Here is a 16,026-nt window from a genome sequence, read left to right as displayed (position 1 = left end):
TCTTTCACATTATAATATTTCCACTTGAGAGTAAGGGTGATCCATCTATTTTTTGTGTATATATACCAACTGCACCTAGTGCAGCACAAAGCAGAAACTCAAATGCTGAGTGACTTATAGATGTATCCAAAGATAAACAGCTAGTGTGTATTGCTAAAAACAAATTAAATGACCTCCAAGCTCTTCTGGGCAATAAAAATCTATTATCTTAAGAAATTTATGTTCATGCCGAGGTTGAAGCCTCATGATAGCTGGTACCATGGATCTTTCTCTCACCCAGTGGGGTGAGCTGGGCCCTCCCTGGAGAAGAAACCTGGGTTTCACAAGATATGTGATCAGTGCTTGGGCCCTGCCAGCAGGCGAGGGGATCCCAAGGCAGGTGCTGGGCGTGGAGGCCACGGGGACGTAGGCTACCAAGGAGATAGAACTGAATCTCACATCACCCTGTTTGGCCCTGGAGGATGGCTGGTTAGCCAGAGACAGGTAAGATTCCTCAGGGAAGGAACAACCTAAGACAGGCACAGTCGCAGAGGGGCCATCAGGAGAGAACTTGGGGGTCAACGGAAATGGGGCATAAACCATCACCCTCCCAACTTTGCAGGGGCCTGAACCCTCACCCCTGCTGAGGGAGGTCTTCTGCTTCCATGGCTGCTTAGCTTCCCATGTCCAGCTCAAATAGGGACCCAGGTAACAGATAGAGACTTGGCTGACGGCAGGTGCCTTCTCACTGCAACAAGACTTATTTGAGATGTCTTGTACCCAGGGTGTGGGGAAATGGGGTTTTTGATATCTAAACCCAGACTAGCACCAGGAATGCTCAGGGCCTACTCAAGGAGGAAAATAATCCTTTCCACTAATATTTACAGGGTAAAATAAGATGGTTGTTAGAGTATTAAATTTGACAGTAAAATAGTAGTCAAGTTTTCAGGCTAATTTAAATTGGCTAATTGAAATAAGCGAATATTCTAGAAAAATCAATTGGACTGGACAAAAAAGCTGTTCCTAAAGTGTTAACTAAAATTTTTATTGGTGGTTCATCTCATGGTAAAATTGCATAACATGTAATGAACCTAAAGTAGTCACATTTTAGTGCAAAAACTTAAAATTTAAAAGCTATCAAAATTACATTATAAAACTTCCAAAAGCCTAATATTTAAATAAAAAAGGGAGGATAGTAGAAGAATGTTGTGTAAGGGAAAATATCCTGTAAGTAAATTACATCTAGAAAATTTGTACTTTAGAAAATTAACTTTCATTTGTAATGCTAACAACAAGACACCCATGTAAAACATACATAGTGTCAAAACAAACCAAAGGAAAATAGTTTGGGCAAAAAATGAAAAAGGATCGCAAGTCAAATTTATAGAAAAGATTCCTGTATTAACTTTTGGTCAAGAATATGTTTGTATATTTTCAGAAAACAACTCTGAGACCATGTGGATTCCTGCAACAGAGAGGAATTGACAGGAGTGCTCCAGCCATGAAGACAGAAGAGAAACAGTCCAGAGATGGAAGATGCTGACGAAGCTTTGCTATGCTAGCCGTCAGCAGCTGTGCATCACTGAAGGATGCCCAGGACCAAACCAGAGAGTGTTGGACCTGCATTACCACCATTTCTACACCATCCAGAACTGAAATATCATTGCTGACATGTACACATAAGGAACTGTTTAACATAGAAATTGGGACTCAAAAGAACTGTTGGCCAGAAAGAAACTCACTATAGACTGATTCATTTGCCTCTCAGCATAACCATTATTGCTTGTCTCATTTTCGATTCTTATAAGTATATCTCTAGTATCATATGAGCTCACTCATCTAGGGGAAATGATGAACAACACAGACTGATGAATAAGAACAGCATCGATCAGATTGTCAGACCTCAGAGGGAAGGTAGGGGAGGGTGAAGATAAGGGAGAGAGATCAACCAAAGGACTTGTGTGCATGCATATGAGCCTAACCAGTGGTTACAGACAACAGGAAGGTGAGAGCATGCGTGGGGAGAGGTTTGGGATGGGAATGGGGGGCATGAGGACAAATATGTGATATCTTAATCAATAAAGTAATTTAAAAAAATGAAAAATACTAGAAACTAAATTTTTTTTAATATTATCTACATTCTGATCCTTCTAGAAATATATTTTTAAAAAAGAGAACATTCACTGAGCACTTCTATTATGCCAACTACTGTAAGTATAGTACTTTACTTACTAATCTCATTTAATGCTCATAATCATTTTGTTCTATTCTATCTACTTTGCTGTTGATTTCTCAAGTTCTCCTCTTTCTATGTTTTTATTGATTTCAGAGAGAGGAAGGAAGCGGGAGACAGAGATAGAAATACCAATGATGAGATAGAAACATCATTGATCTACTGCCTCCTGCACACCCCCCACTAGGGATCGAGCCCGTAACCCGGGCATCAAATTGTGACCTCCTGGTTCATAGGTCAACACTCCACCACTGAGCCATGTCAAGCTGTTATTACTCTTCTTATATCATTTCTTGGGTTCCTCTAAAGTTTTGTTTTTAGTCAATTCCGCATTTCAGAGATATTACTGCATCAAAAATTGTGGTGCAGCTTAAAGATCCTGGGCTTTGGCGTTAGATAGTCTAAGTTCTAAATGCCAGCTATATATAAATTATAGCAAATATATTAAGATCTGTGAACTTCAGATCTCTAAAGTAAGAAGAATCATACATAACTCATAAGGTATACCTCATAGGAAAGGACTGAATGAGAAAATGTATCTAACATTTCTAGTTTATATATTTTTTTAAAAATGCTACTTTCTCTTGTTTCTCCACTATCATAAAACTTTTAAGTCACTGGACTAGCATTTTCTATTTTGATTCCAGGCATACATTTTTATAATGCCTTGCAGACAGTCCCATTACCTGAGTTCTATTTCAGTCTCTAGGCTTTCAATCTGCTTTGTAATGGAATCCTCTGATTCAGAAACTTGACCATGAAGTTCAGCAACTGAGAATGTGCGCCTCTGTAAAGAAGAATAGTGGGAATGAGGGTGAAGTACTCAAAGGAAAGTAACTGGCCAAAGCAGTGAGTATATCTGGGGAGTACAAGAGTCTGATAATTGGTCAAATATTTCCATAAGGGCACTTACCCGGAATTTAGAAGGTAGATTCTCCCCAGATTGCTTTTGTTCTTTGAGTTGAGCCAGATCCTGAGCCAGGATCTTTCTATCTTCAAGAAGGTCATTCAGATGGCGTTTGGCTTCCTCAGTACTGACCATAACCTCAATTTCATTTCCAAGCCAACTCTAGAAGAGTAATCAAGTGATGTTGGGTTAGGGATGCGGGTTCTCTGGCCCATGGGCTCGATTCAGCTCCAGACTAAATTTTCCTCAGACCAGAGCTCAAGTAACTAGAAGGGAGATTTCCATTTGTACCTACACTCACCAAAAGTTCGAATAGGCCTCCAAGAGCCTTTACAGCAATATCCTAAAAGGTCACAATAAAGAGACTTTCTGCAGAAAATCTTCAGATATTCTACATTTCTCTTCTTTGTACTCTGTCTTATCTTCTCCATTTTCTCCTTATCTAGTCATGATATAGAATTAAAGTATATTTTGACTGCCTGTTCTATTTAGTAAATAGATATCCATTCTTAATCTTTAAAGATGAAATATATTAAGCAAACAAAATTAATTAAATTCAGTTTTTAAAAAAGGACCATCCCTGATATACCACATCATATGATATACCACAATAAGAGTAATCAAAAGAAAGCTGGAGCGGATATATTAATATCAGGTAATGTAGAATTCACATCAAAGAATTACCAAGGATTAAAAAAGATGATTTCATAATGGTAAAGGAGTCAATTATTCAAGAGAACTTAATCCTCTAATAAAGCACCAAATGTGAAACAAAAGGAGATAATATAGAATTATAAAAATACTCAATTGATCCAAAAAAGAAGTCAGAAAACAAGGAAAAAGTGAATGAAGAGCAGATGGGGAAAATAGAAAACAAATAGCAAGATAAAAGATTCAAAACTTCCAATTGTAAGATTGGATTAAAAAGTCAGACCCTACTACATAAATCACAATTTAAAAGCGAAGGCATAACTTTTTACCCTTTGTGACAGCATGGATGGACATGGGGAGTATTATTATTGCTAAGCAAAATAAGCCAGTCAGAGAAAGACAAATATCATATAATCTCACTAATATGTGGAGTCTAATGAACAAAATAAACTGACGAACAAAATGGAACCAGTGTGGATACATGAAACAGATTGGCTGGTACCCAAGGAGAGGGGAATGGGTTGACTAGATAAAGAAGGTGAAGGGATTAGCTAAAGAACATATATGTAATACCCCATGGACACAGACAATAATTTGGTAAAGGCCAAAAGAGAGGGAGGCTGAGGTGGATCGAGGTGGGCAAAGGGGATGCTGGAAAGGAGGACACTTGCAATTATGTCAACATTAAAATATTTTCATAAAAAAACCTCGAAGGCACAAATAGGTTAAAATTAAAAGGATTACAGAAGATGGCACCATAGGTAAATACCTGTACTTGCTGCCTCTCACAACCACATCAAAACTACAACTATGAGACAAAACAACTATCATCCAGAATCGTGGGAAAGCTGGCTAAGTGGAAGTTTTACAACTAGAAGAAAAAAGTGCATTGAGACGGGTAGGAGGTGTGGAGGTGAGGAAGCACGAAAGGAATGGGCTGGCAACCGGGTGCGCTGTTATTTTTTTTCAATCCGGAGGGAGATACAAGTTCCCGCTTGCTCTGAACTCCAGTTCTGGGCAAGACTCTGGGTACCCAGACTCATATGGGGAGAAACTGGACTGTCTGGCATCGGGTCAGAATGCACAACCCTACCCAAGCTGTGCACAGCGTCTTTTGCATATGAATGGCCTGTCCTTTCTAGCTTAAAACTTGTCAAACTACAGCTGGGTCAGAGAGACCCAAAGCTTCCAAAAGAAGGCCTAAGGCCCAGCAGAAGCAGCCTGCCTTGCTTCACAGCTGGGCTTCTCCTGGGTACTTCAAAACCCCATACAAAGAGGAATCTGAAGATCTCTCTGTAGCTTCTGCTGGGTGGCCCCAGACAGTGGCTGACTTTGCACCTCCCTGGATATCCAAGAGCCAGTGTACTCAGTGGTCAGTGTGAGACCATATTGGATTACAACTCTTCACATTCATAAGTGACACATTGAAGGGGCATACTCAGTGAGTACCAAAGCCCGACTGAGGCAAGCCCTGCCCCATAAGGGTGTCTCCTGCACAGCAGTTCTTCCATTGTAGACACAGCTGGTCCTCACATTCTATTGGCCTGGAGGTCAATTCCTCATAGTGATACCAACAGCAATCAAGGCTTAACTACAACAAGACTGAGCACACAGCCCACAAAGGGGTGCACCTACAGTGTCCACCTCAGGTGATAGGGGAGGCTGAGCCACTGGGCCCTATTGGATGCCTAGCACACAGGGCCACTCTACCAACACAGGGAAGTAGCTAAAATGTGGAGACAAAGAAACAAGTCACGAATGAAAGAAATGGAGGAAAGCAAACTATTGGATATAGAGTTCAAAACCACACTTATAAGGTTACTTAAGAATCTTCTAAAAACCTCCGAGGAACTTAGTGAGACCTCTGAGGGACTTAGTGAGACTTTCAAGGATCTTAATGAGAATGCCAAAAAAATGGAAAAGGACCAGTCAGAAATTAAGCATACACTGTCTGAAATAAATAATAATATACAGAGCTTCAACAGTAGACTAGAGTATCCCAAGAATCAAATCAAAGATTAGAAATACGAGGAAGCAAAAAACACCCAACCAGAAAAGCAAAAAGAATCCAAAAAGGAGCCTCTGGGACAACTTCAAGTGTACCAACATCTGAATTATGGGGGGTGGAGGAAGATGAGAGGAGGAGGAGGAGGAGGAGGAGGGAGGGAGGGAGGGAGGGAGAGAGAGAGAGAGAGAGAGAGAGAGAGAGAGAGAGAGAGAGAGAGAGAGAGAGAGACTGAAAACATATTTGAAGAAATAATGACAGAAAACTTCCCCTACCTGGTGAAAGAAATAGACTTACAAGTACAGGAAGCACAGAGAACCCCAAACAAGAGGAATCCAAAGAGGACCACACCAAAACACATCATAATTAAAATGCCAAGAGCAAAAGACAAATGGAGAACCCAACGCAGGAGCACCCAAATACATAATACATAATAAAAGCAGCAAGAGAAAAAACAGTTAGTTACCTACAAGGGAGTACCCATAGGACTGAGCTGATTTCTAACGGAAACTATGCAGGCCAGATGAGAGTGGCAAGAAATATTCAAAGTAATGAATAGCAAGAACCTACAACCAAGATTACCCAACAAAGCTATCATTTCGAATTGAAGGTCAGATAATAGAGCTTCACAGACAAGAAAAAGCTAAAGGAGTTAATCACCACCAAAGCAGTATTATATGAAATGCTGAAGGGTATTCTTTAAGAAGAGGAAGAAGAAGAAAAAAGTAAAGATAAAAATTATGAACAACAAATACATATCTATCAACAAGTGAATTTAAAAATCAAATGAATAAAAAATTTGATGAACAGAATAAACTGGTGAATGTAATAGAATCAGGGGCATAAAAAGGGAGCAGACTGACAAATCTTGGGGCGAAGAGGGTGTGGGGTTGTGGGTAGAGATTGGAAAAAATCTTACACTTATTAATGAGGACATGGGGGCGGTGAGGGCATGGGGTAGGGTGGGAACCAGGTGGAGAGGAGCTATAGGGTGGGGGAGAGGAATATCTATAATAATCTGAACAATAAATATTAAAAAAAACACCATGTGGAGAAATAAGATTCTCAGTAGAGGTCAATAGATGAGTAATTATAAAAGCTACTGTTGTAACAACAACAACAACAAAAGAACAACAACAACAAAAAAAAGGTTACAAAATATACCATGATAACATAAGTTGAAAGAAAGCTTTTTGTGTTATTAGCACAAAAAGTAGATTTCAGAGAAAATATTACCAGGAAGAGAAAAGATTATTTTATAGTAATGACGGGGTCAATTAATCCTAAGTGTTTGTGCCTTTAATAATAGCTTCAAAATACATGAAGCAAATCAGATAGAACTACAAGGAGAAAAAGAAATAAACAAAATTTTAGTTGGAGATCTTAATACCAATCTCTCAATAACTGATAGAGCAAGTAGGCAAAAAACCAGTAAGAACACAGTAAAGTAAATAGCACAACCAATCACATAGACACAACTGAGATTTACAGAATTCTACCCAATAACAGCACTATACACATTCTTCTCAAGTACACCCAGAACATTAGCAAAGACTAACCATATTCTAGGCCATAATAAATCTCAGTAAATTCAAAGGATTCAAGTCATACAAAGTATGTTCTCTAATCACAAAGGAATTAAATTAGAAATCACAACAGAAAGATACTGGGAAAATTCCCCAATATTTAGAAACTAAATAACACATTTCTAAACAACCCATGTGTGAAATAAGGAATCAATAGGGCAATTAGAATGTATTTTGAATGGAATGAAAACATAACTATAAAAAATTGTGGGATGTCGTTAAGAGTACTTGCACCCCTATGTTCATAGCAGCATTATTTACAATAGGCAAGATCTGGAAACAGCTCAAGTGCCCATCAATAGATGAGTGGATAAAAAGCTGTGGTACATTTACACAATGGAATACTATGCAGCTATGAAAAGAAGAAAAATCTTACCCCTCGAGACACATGGAGGGACCTGAAGAGTATTATGCTAAGCGAAATAAGTTAGTCAGAAAAAGCAAATATCATGCTATCTCACTTACTAGTATATGTGAACTCTAATGAACAAAATAAACTGTCACACAAAAAAGAGCCAGAAATATGGAAGCATGCAACAAACTGAGAACTCTTAGAGAGAAGTGGGGTGGGAGGAGGGGGGCAGGAAGAGATTAAGCAAATAACTTATATGCATAACTTACGAAAACAGACACTAATAGCGTGGCAAAGGCTTGGGTAGGGACTAGGAGGAGTAAGAGGGGGTCAATGGAGTGGGGGGGAGAAAGGGGACATCAGTAAAGCTTTTAACAATAAAAATAATTTTTTTAAAAAGGGTACTTAAAGGAAAATTTATAGCACTAAATGTTTATATTAGAAAAGAAGTAAGAATTCAAGTCGATAATGTCAGCTTGCCTGTGGTGGTGGGGTACTGGGTAAAAGGTGAAGGCATAGAGAAGTACAGATTTGTAGTTACAGAATAGTCTTGGGGATGTAAAGTACAGCACCGAAAATATAGTTAATAATATTATAATAACTAAGTATGGTGCCAGGTATGTACTAGACTTACCAGGGGATCACTTTGTAAGTTATATAAACGTCTAACCACTCTGCTGTACACCTAAAACTAATATAATTTTGAATGTCAACTGTAATTTAAAAAATAGACTGAAAGTGAAGGGGTGGAAAATAGCTTTCAGGCAAATGGAAATAAAAAAAAGCTGGAGTAGCAATACTTACATCTGACAGACCTCAAAGTAAAGACCATAACAAGAGATAAGCAAGGCCACTTCATAATACTAAAGGGATCGATACAACAAGAGGATATAACCCTGATAAACATATATGCACCTAACACAGGAGCACCCAAATACATAACAAAACTCCTGGAAGATATCAAGGAAGAGATCCACAACAATACAATCATAGTAGGGGACTTTAATACACCACAGACATCACTGGATAAAAACTCTGGACAAAAAAAAAAAATCAGCAAAGAAACAGCAATCCTAAATAACTCACTAGATCAGGTGGATTAAATTGACATCTTCAGAACATTTCATTCCAAAGCTGCGGAATATACATTCTTCTCAAGTGCACATGGGACATTTTAAAAAATAGACCACATATTGGGTCACAAGCAAAGTCTCCCTAAATTCAAGAAGATTTAAATCATACCAAGCACCATCTCAGACCATAATGGCATAATCCTACGTACCCTGTTTCCCCGAAAATAAGACAGTGTCTTATATTAATTTTTGCTCCCAAAGATGCGCTAGGTCTTATTTTCAGAGGATGTCTTATTTTTCCATGAAGAAAAATACGGTACACATTTATTGTTAAATGAAAATAAAGGAAATTTATTACCTGTATACGATACGGTAGTACGGTAGTTGTCAACACAAATCAGACAAACTGTGAATCCTACAGTATCAAGAATTTACTCATTTATTCAATGACAATCATGTCATCATCTTCTGGAACGCCATCATAACAATCCAATTCCTGAATTTCCTGGTGAATTTCTTGTGATTCCATTTCTTTCAGAATCAGTGGACCAAATCTCTCATGTTTAGCCTAGGGGGGCCTTATTTTTGGGGGGATGCCTTATATTTCACTCAGAAGAAAACCTGTACGTAGGTCTTATTTTCGGAGGATGTCTTATTTTCGGGGAAACACGGTAATAAGAGAAACATGCAAACTGATCATACCTTCCCTATGTCCAGAAGCCACACCAACCAGCTAATCAGTTATTATGCAAATTAACCCAACCAAGATGGTGGTTAATTTGCATATCCAGGCCAGAGCAAAGACTGAAGACTGTGTAGAAAGAAGCCAAGTGCTGCAGAAGAGAGCCAAACTGAGAAGCAAGCAGGCGGGGGCAGGAGAGAAGGAATGGCAAGCAGGCGGGGCTGGGGGAGAAGGGAGGCAAGCAGGCAGGGCAGCAGAAAAGGGAGGAAAGCAGGCAGGGCGGTAACCACAGCAGGAAGCCCTATTGCAGGAATCTTTCTGCAACAGGCCACTAGTATTAGAAATAAATTACAATAAAAACAATCCAAAACACTCAAACACTTGGAAGCTGAATAGCATGCTATTAAATACTGATTGGGCTACGAATGAGATCAAAGAAGAAATTAAAAACATCCTGCCGAAACCGGTTTGGCTCAGTGGATAGAGCATTGGTCTGCTGACTGGAAGGTCCCAGGTTCGATTCCAGTCAAGAGCATGTACATTGGTTGCTGGCACATCCCCGGTGTGGGGTGTGCAGGAAGCAGCTGGTCGATGTTTCTTTCTCATCGACGTTTCTGGCTCTCTATCCCTCTCCCTTCCTCTATGTGGAAAATCAATAAAAATATATATATTGATATATATAAAAGAATTTAAAAACATCCTGGAAACTAATGACAATAAAAACACAACAATCCAAAATCTGTAAGACACATGAAAGCACTCCTGAAAGGGAAGTTTATAGTTCTACAGGCCTACCTCAAAACACAAGAAAAAATGGTAGTAAATAATCTAACTCTACAATTCAAAGAATTAGCAAGAGCAATAAGAAAAGCCCAGAGTGAGCGGAAGAAAGGAAATAATAAATATCAGAGCAGATATAAATGACATAGAGACAAAAAGCAAAACAAAATATAAAAAATCAATAAAAAAACCGAGTGTTGATTATTTGAAAGAATAAACAAGATTGATGCACCTCTCGCCAGGCTTACCAAGAAGCAAAGAGAGAGGATCCAAATAAACAAAATCAGAAATAAAAGAGGTATAATAACAACAGACCCCACAGAAATACAAAGGATTGTTTAAAAATACCATAAACAACTCTATTCCAATAAACTGGAAAACCTGGAGGAAATGGACATATTCCTAGAAAAAATACAACCTTCCCAACTCAATCAGGAAGATTCTAAACATCTCTCAATAGGCCAATGACTATGGAAGAAATTGAAGCAGTTATCAAAAAGTTTCCAGCAAACAATAGCCCAGATGGTTCACAGGGGAGTTATACCAAACAGTCAAGGAAGATCTAAAACCTATACTTCTCAGACTATTCTAAAAAAATTCAAGAGAAAGGAACACTTCCAAGTTCATTCTATGAAGCCAGCATCACCCTAATACCAAAACCAGATAGAGACAACACAATGAAAGAGAATTATGGACCAATATCCCTTATAAATATAGATGCCAAAATCCTCCAAAAGATTCTAGCAAATTGGATCCAGCAGTACATCAGAAAGATCATACACCATGACCAAGTAGGATTTATCCAGGGGATGCAAGGATGGTACAATATCCGCAAATCAATAAACATGATACATCACATAAACAAATTGAGAGATAAAAATCACAGTTATATCAATTGATGTAGAAAAAGCATTTGATAAAATCCAACACCCTTTCTTGATAAAAACTCTCAGCAAGATGGGAATAGAAGGATCATACCTCCACATAATAAAAGCTATATATGGCAAACCTACAGCCAACATCACACTCAACGGGCAAAAACTAAAACCATTTCTCCTAAGAACAGGAACAAGATAGAGATGCCTGCTTTCATCACTCCAGTTCAACACAGTACTGGAAGTGCTAGCCATTGATATCAGACAAGAAGAAGGCATCCAAATTGGAAAAGAAGAAGTAAAACTGTCCTTATTTGCACATGACATGATACTGTACACAGAAAACCCTAAAGACTCCATCAGAAAATTATTAGACTTAATAAATGAATTTGGCAATGTAGCAGGATGCAAAATTAACACCAAGAAATCTATGGCATTTCTATACACCAACAGTGAATTTACAGAAAGAGAGACTAAAAAACAAATCCCATTTACAATCGCACCAAAAAATTAAGATACCTAGGAATAAACTTAGCTAAGGAGGTAAAAGACCTATATGCGAAAAACTATAGGACACTGAAAAAAATAGAGAGAGGAAGACACAAATAGATGGCAAAAACATACTTTGTTCATGGATTGGTAGAATCAACATCATCAAAATGTCCATACTACTCAAAGCAATCTATAGATTCAATGCAATCCCCATTAAAATATCAATGGAATATTTCACAGACCTAGAACGAATTTTCCAAAAATTCATCTGGAAAAAAAAAAGACCCCAAATAGCTGTAGCTATCCTGAGAAAGAAGAACAAAGTAGGAGGAATCTCAATACTAGATTTCAAGCTATATTACAAAGCCATTGTTCTCAAAATAGCCTGGTACTGGCACAAGAACAAACATATAGACCAATGGAATAGAATAGAGAACCCAGAAATCAACCCAAACCACTATGCCCAATTAATATTCAACAAAGGAGGCATGAACATACAAAGAAGTCAAGATAGTCTCTTCAATAAATGGTGTTGGGAAAATTGGACAGATACATGCAAAAAAAAAAAAGGAATCTAGACCATCATACACAAAAATAAACTCACAATGGATAAAGGACTTAAACATAAAACGGGAAACCATAAAAATACTAGAGGAATCCACAGGCAGCAAAATCTCAAACATATGCCAAAAGAACTTCTTCACTGATACTGCTCCTAGGGCAATGGAAGCTAAAGAGAATATAAACAAATAGGTCTACATCAAAATAAAAAGCTTTTTTACAGCAAAAGAAACCATCAACAAAACAACAAGAAAGCCCACTTAATGGGAGAACATATTTGCCAATGTTTTCACAGATAAAGGTTTAATCTCCAACATTTACAGGGAACTCTTACAACTTAACAAAAGGAAGATAAACACTCCAATAAAAAAAAGGACAACAGCCGAAACTGGTTTGGCTCAGCGGTAGAGCGTTGGTCTGCGGACTGAAAGGTCCCAGGTTCGATTCCGTTCAAGGACATGTACGTTGGATGCAAGAGGCATCTGGTCGATGTTTCTCTCTCATCGATGTTTCTAGCTCTCTATCTATCTCCCTTCCTCTCTGTAAAAAAATCAATAAAATATATTCTTTTAAAAATGGACAACAGACCTAATAGAAACTTTTCAAAAGAAGACAGAAGGGCAAGAAACATATGAAAACATGCTCAAAATCACTAATTATCCAAGAGATGCAAATCAAAACAACAGCTCGGTACCATCTCACACCTGTCAGAATGGCAATCATCAACAAATCAACAAAGGACAAGTGCTAACGAGGATATGGAGAAAAAGGAACCCTGGTGCACTACTGGTGGGAATGGAGACTGGTGCATCCAGTGTGGAGAACAGTATGGAGTTTCCTCAAAAAACTAAAAATGGAACTTCCATTTGACCCAGTAATTCCACTTCTAGAAATATATCCTAAGAAACCAGAAACACCAATCAGAATGGATATATGCACCCCTAGGTTCATAGCAGCACAATTTACAATAGCTAGGATTTGGGAAAACAGCCTAAGTGCCCGTCAGCAGATGACAGGATCAGAAAACTATGGTACATCTACACAATGGAATACTATGCTGCTATAAAAAGGAATTCTTACCATTTGCAGCATCCTGGTTGGAACTGAAAAGCATTATGATAAGTGAAATAAGCCAGGCAATGAAAGGAAAATACCACATGATCTCACTCATTTATGGATAATAAAGATCATTATAACCTGATGAACAAAAAGATAGATACAGAGGCAGTAAAGCATCAAACAGACTGTCAAATTACAGCAGGAAGGTTGGGGAGGGGTGGGGGAGATAAGAGATCAACCGTAGGACTTGTATGTATGCATATAAGCATAACCAATGGACGCAAGACACTGGGGGGTGAAGGCATGTATGGGAGTGGGGGGGGGCAATGGGAAGATTTGTACACATGTAATACCTTAAGCCAGGCGTCCTCAAACTTTTTAAAGTGGGGGCCAGATCACGGTCCCTCAGAGAGCTGGAGGGCCGGACTATATGAACTACTAATTCCTATTGTAACACCTCGGCTGCACTCACTGCCCAAAAAACCTGGCGGGCCGGATCAGACTCCTCTGCGGGCCGCATGTGGCCCGCGGGCCGTAGTTTGAAGACCCCTGCCTTAAGCAATAGAAAATTTAAAAAATGATTAAAAAAAGTAGTGAAATACACAACTACATAGACGAATCTCAAAACTAATTATGTTTAATGAAAGCCAGAAAAAATGTATTATTCAATTTTTAGAAAATTCTAGAAAATGAAAAGAGATATATAATTATAGAAAACAGATTAATAGTTACCTTGAGATGGGGGAGTAGGAAAGGACTGCAAAGGGGCACAAAGTTTTATTTGTGTTGGAGGTTTATGTTATCTTTATTGTGGTGATTTCATGGGTACATGTCTGTGTCTAAACTTATTAAATTGTACACAAACTTATTAAATTGTACACTTTAAATATGTACAATTTATTATACGTCAATTATACCACAAGAGAAAAGTCAAAAAATTAACTGAACCTCAAAAGGGGTAGGGATACAAAGGGTTCTCTACTCTTGGTCTTTAATAACCATTCAGATATTCATATCTTTAGGAAATAAGGCTTTCAGGCAGACCTTCATATTTTATAGTTTACTTCTAAATGAAAAGAAAACTATTTCCCATGCTCACCTTTTTCAAATATACAAAAAAGAAAAGGCAATTCAAGTTGTCAATACCTTCACTCGAGCTGCAGTGCCTCCCATTTCACGGCTCTGATTCTCTTTCCGCTTATCTGCGACCTCCCGTTGTTTTTGGAGAGCATCCTTGAGCCTCTTGTTGGCAGCTGCTGCCTAAATAAAAACGGCTCACAGTAATGTTGAATTTAAAGGTAAAAAGAAGAACATCATAATTTTCAGCATATTAGTAAAGAAAAATAAAAAATTCTATGGTTTGAATTTCTCTAGTAACTAAGTTTATAAGTCTCCATGTCAAATGTGTACTTCCGCTAGGTTCTAAAGCAGATATTGGTCAACAGTTACTGCTTTAGAGCCCAAAAGAGAGGTACCCATTTCAAGGAAGTGCTGCAGGCTTGAAAGTGTATAGAAATGTCACATATAATATTATTCTGTGACTTTTTAGAAAGAAGCAAGCCCAATTAGAAAAAAAATATCCTTATTTGGATAGTACCACTTCATCAGGTTATCTGTTCATAGTTCATGACATATAAACAGGGATCAAGACTTCGCAATTGCTGGTCAGGACTGGTATCCTCTGCCCTGGCTGGGTGGTTCAGTTGGTTGGAACGTTGTCCCATACACCAAAGGGTTGCAGGTTTGATCCCCAGTTGGGGTGCGTATGGGAGGTAACCGATGGATGTTTCTCTCTCACAATGGTATTTCTCTTTCTCTCATCTTCTCTCTCTAAAATCAATAAAAACATATCCTTGGTGAGTATTCTTGGTTGTTGAATACTGATTGGCATCCCTAGTTTCTCAGGACACTGGCTCATTTAAGGGATACTACTTTGCCTGAATCTATGCAATACACTTGACCTAGCAGATTGGAATTTCTTACCTCTTCAGTTTTACGTCTAAGCACATTAGACTGTTTCTGGAAGTTTCTTTCGAGTTTGAGCAGTTCATATTGCCTCTTTCGGTCCTGAGAAGAAATGAGCCAGACAGATAAAATAAAACTTTATAATGTAAATAAAAAGTATTTCAATGGTATAGTCATTATGGAAAACAAGAAGCTCCTAAAAAATTTTAAAATAGGCCCTGGCTGGTATGTTTAGTGCTTAGAGCGCTGGCCCACCTTGAAGCATCGCAGGTTTGATTCCTGGTCAAGGGCAAGTACCTGGGATATAGGTTTGATCCCTGGCCCTGGTCAGGGCGTTTGTGGGAGGCAACCAATCAATGTCCTTCCCTCCCCGCTCCTTTCCCTTCTCTCTCTAAAACTCAATAAAAAAATCATTTGGTTAGGATTAACAAACATTTTTTTTTTTTGAAAAATAGAACTATTGTAAAATCTAGTGATCCCACTATTGGTTATATTCAAAGGAAATGAAACCAATACCTTGAAGGGATATCTGAAAAGATGAATGGATAATGACAATGTGGTACATATACATAATGAAATATTATTCAGTCATAAATAAGAAGAAAACCCTGCCATTTGCAACAATACAGTCAACTTAAACTACGCTAAGAAAGACAAATACTGTATGATGTCTTATATGTAGAATCTAAAAGTCGAGCTCATAGAACCAGAGAGTAGAACAGTGGTACCAGGGACAGAAGGATAAGGAAAAGGTTAGTCAAAGGGTACAAATTTCAATTATAAGATAAACAAATTCTAGGGATCTATGTATAGCTTAATGACTATA

The 16,026-nt window shown here is 38.2% G+C and overlaps 1 protein-coding gene across 2 annotated transcripts in view; it reads right to left on the bottom strand.

The window, feature by feature from the left end:
* KIF4A (kinesin family member 4A) overlaps positions 1 to 16,026 on the bottom strand; it is a 145,780-nt gene that overhangs the window by 22,443 nt on the left and 107,311 nt on the right. For both annotated transcript variants that reach the window (XM_036411442.2, XM_036411439.2), the window contains 4 exons: positions 15,219 to 15,302; positions 14,382 to 14,495; positions 3,126 to 3,281; positions 2,899 to 2,999 (listed from right to left, as the gene is read on the bottom strand). In XM_036411442.2, the coding sequence (XP_036267335.1) occupies positions 2,899 to 2,999; positions 3,126 to 3,281; positions 14,382 to 14,495; positions 15,219 to 15,302 (455 nt within the window). The remainder of the gene's footprint in view (positions 1 to 2,898; positions 3,000 to 3,125; positions 3,282 to 14,381; positions 14,496 to 15,218; positions 15,303 to 16,026) is intronic.

The sequence above is a fragment of the Pipistrellus kuhlii genome, unplaced genomic scaffold, assembly GCF_014108245.1.
Source record: "Pipistrellus kuhlii isolate mPipKuh1 unplaced genomic scaffold, mPipKuh1.p scaffold_m20_p_40, whole genome shotgun sequence".
In the NCBI taxonomy this organism is placed as follows: Eukaryota; Metazoa; Chordata; class Mammalia; order Chiroptera; family Vespertilionidae; genus Pipistrellus; species Pipistrellus kuhlii.
The sequence above is the reverse complement of the archived record's forward strand: the minus strand, read 5'-3'. Positions and strand labels throughout refer to the sequence as shown.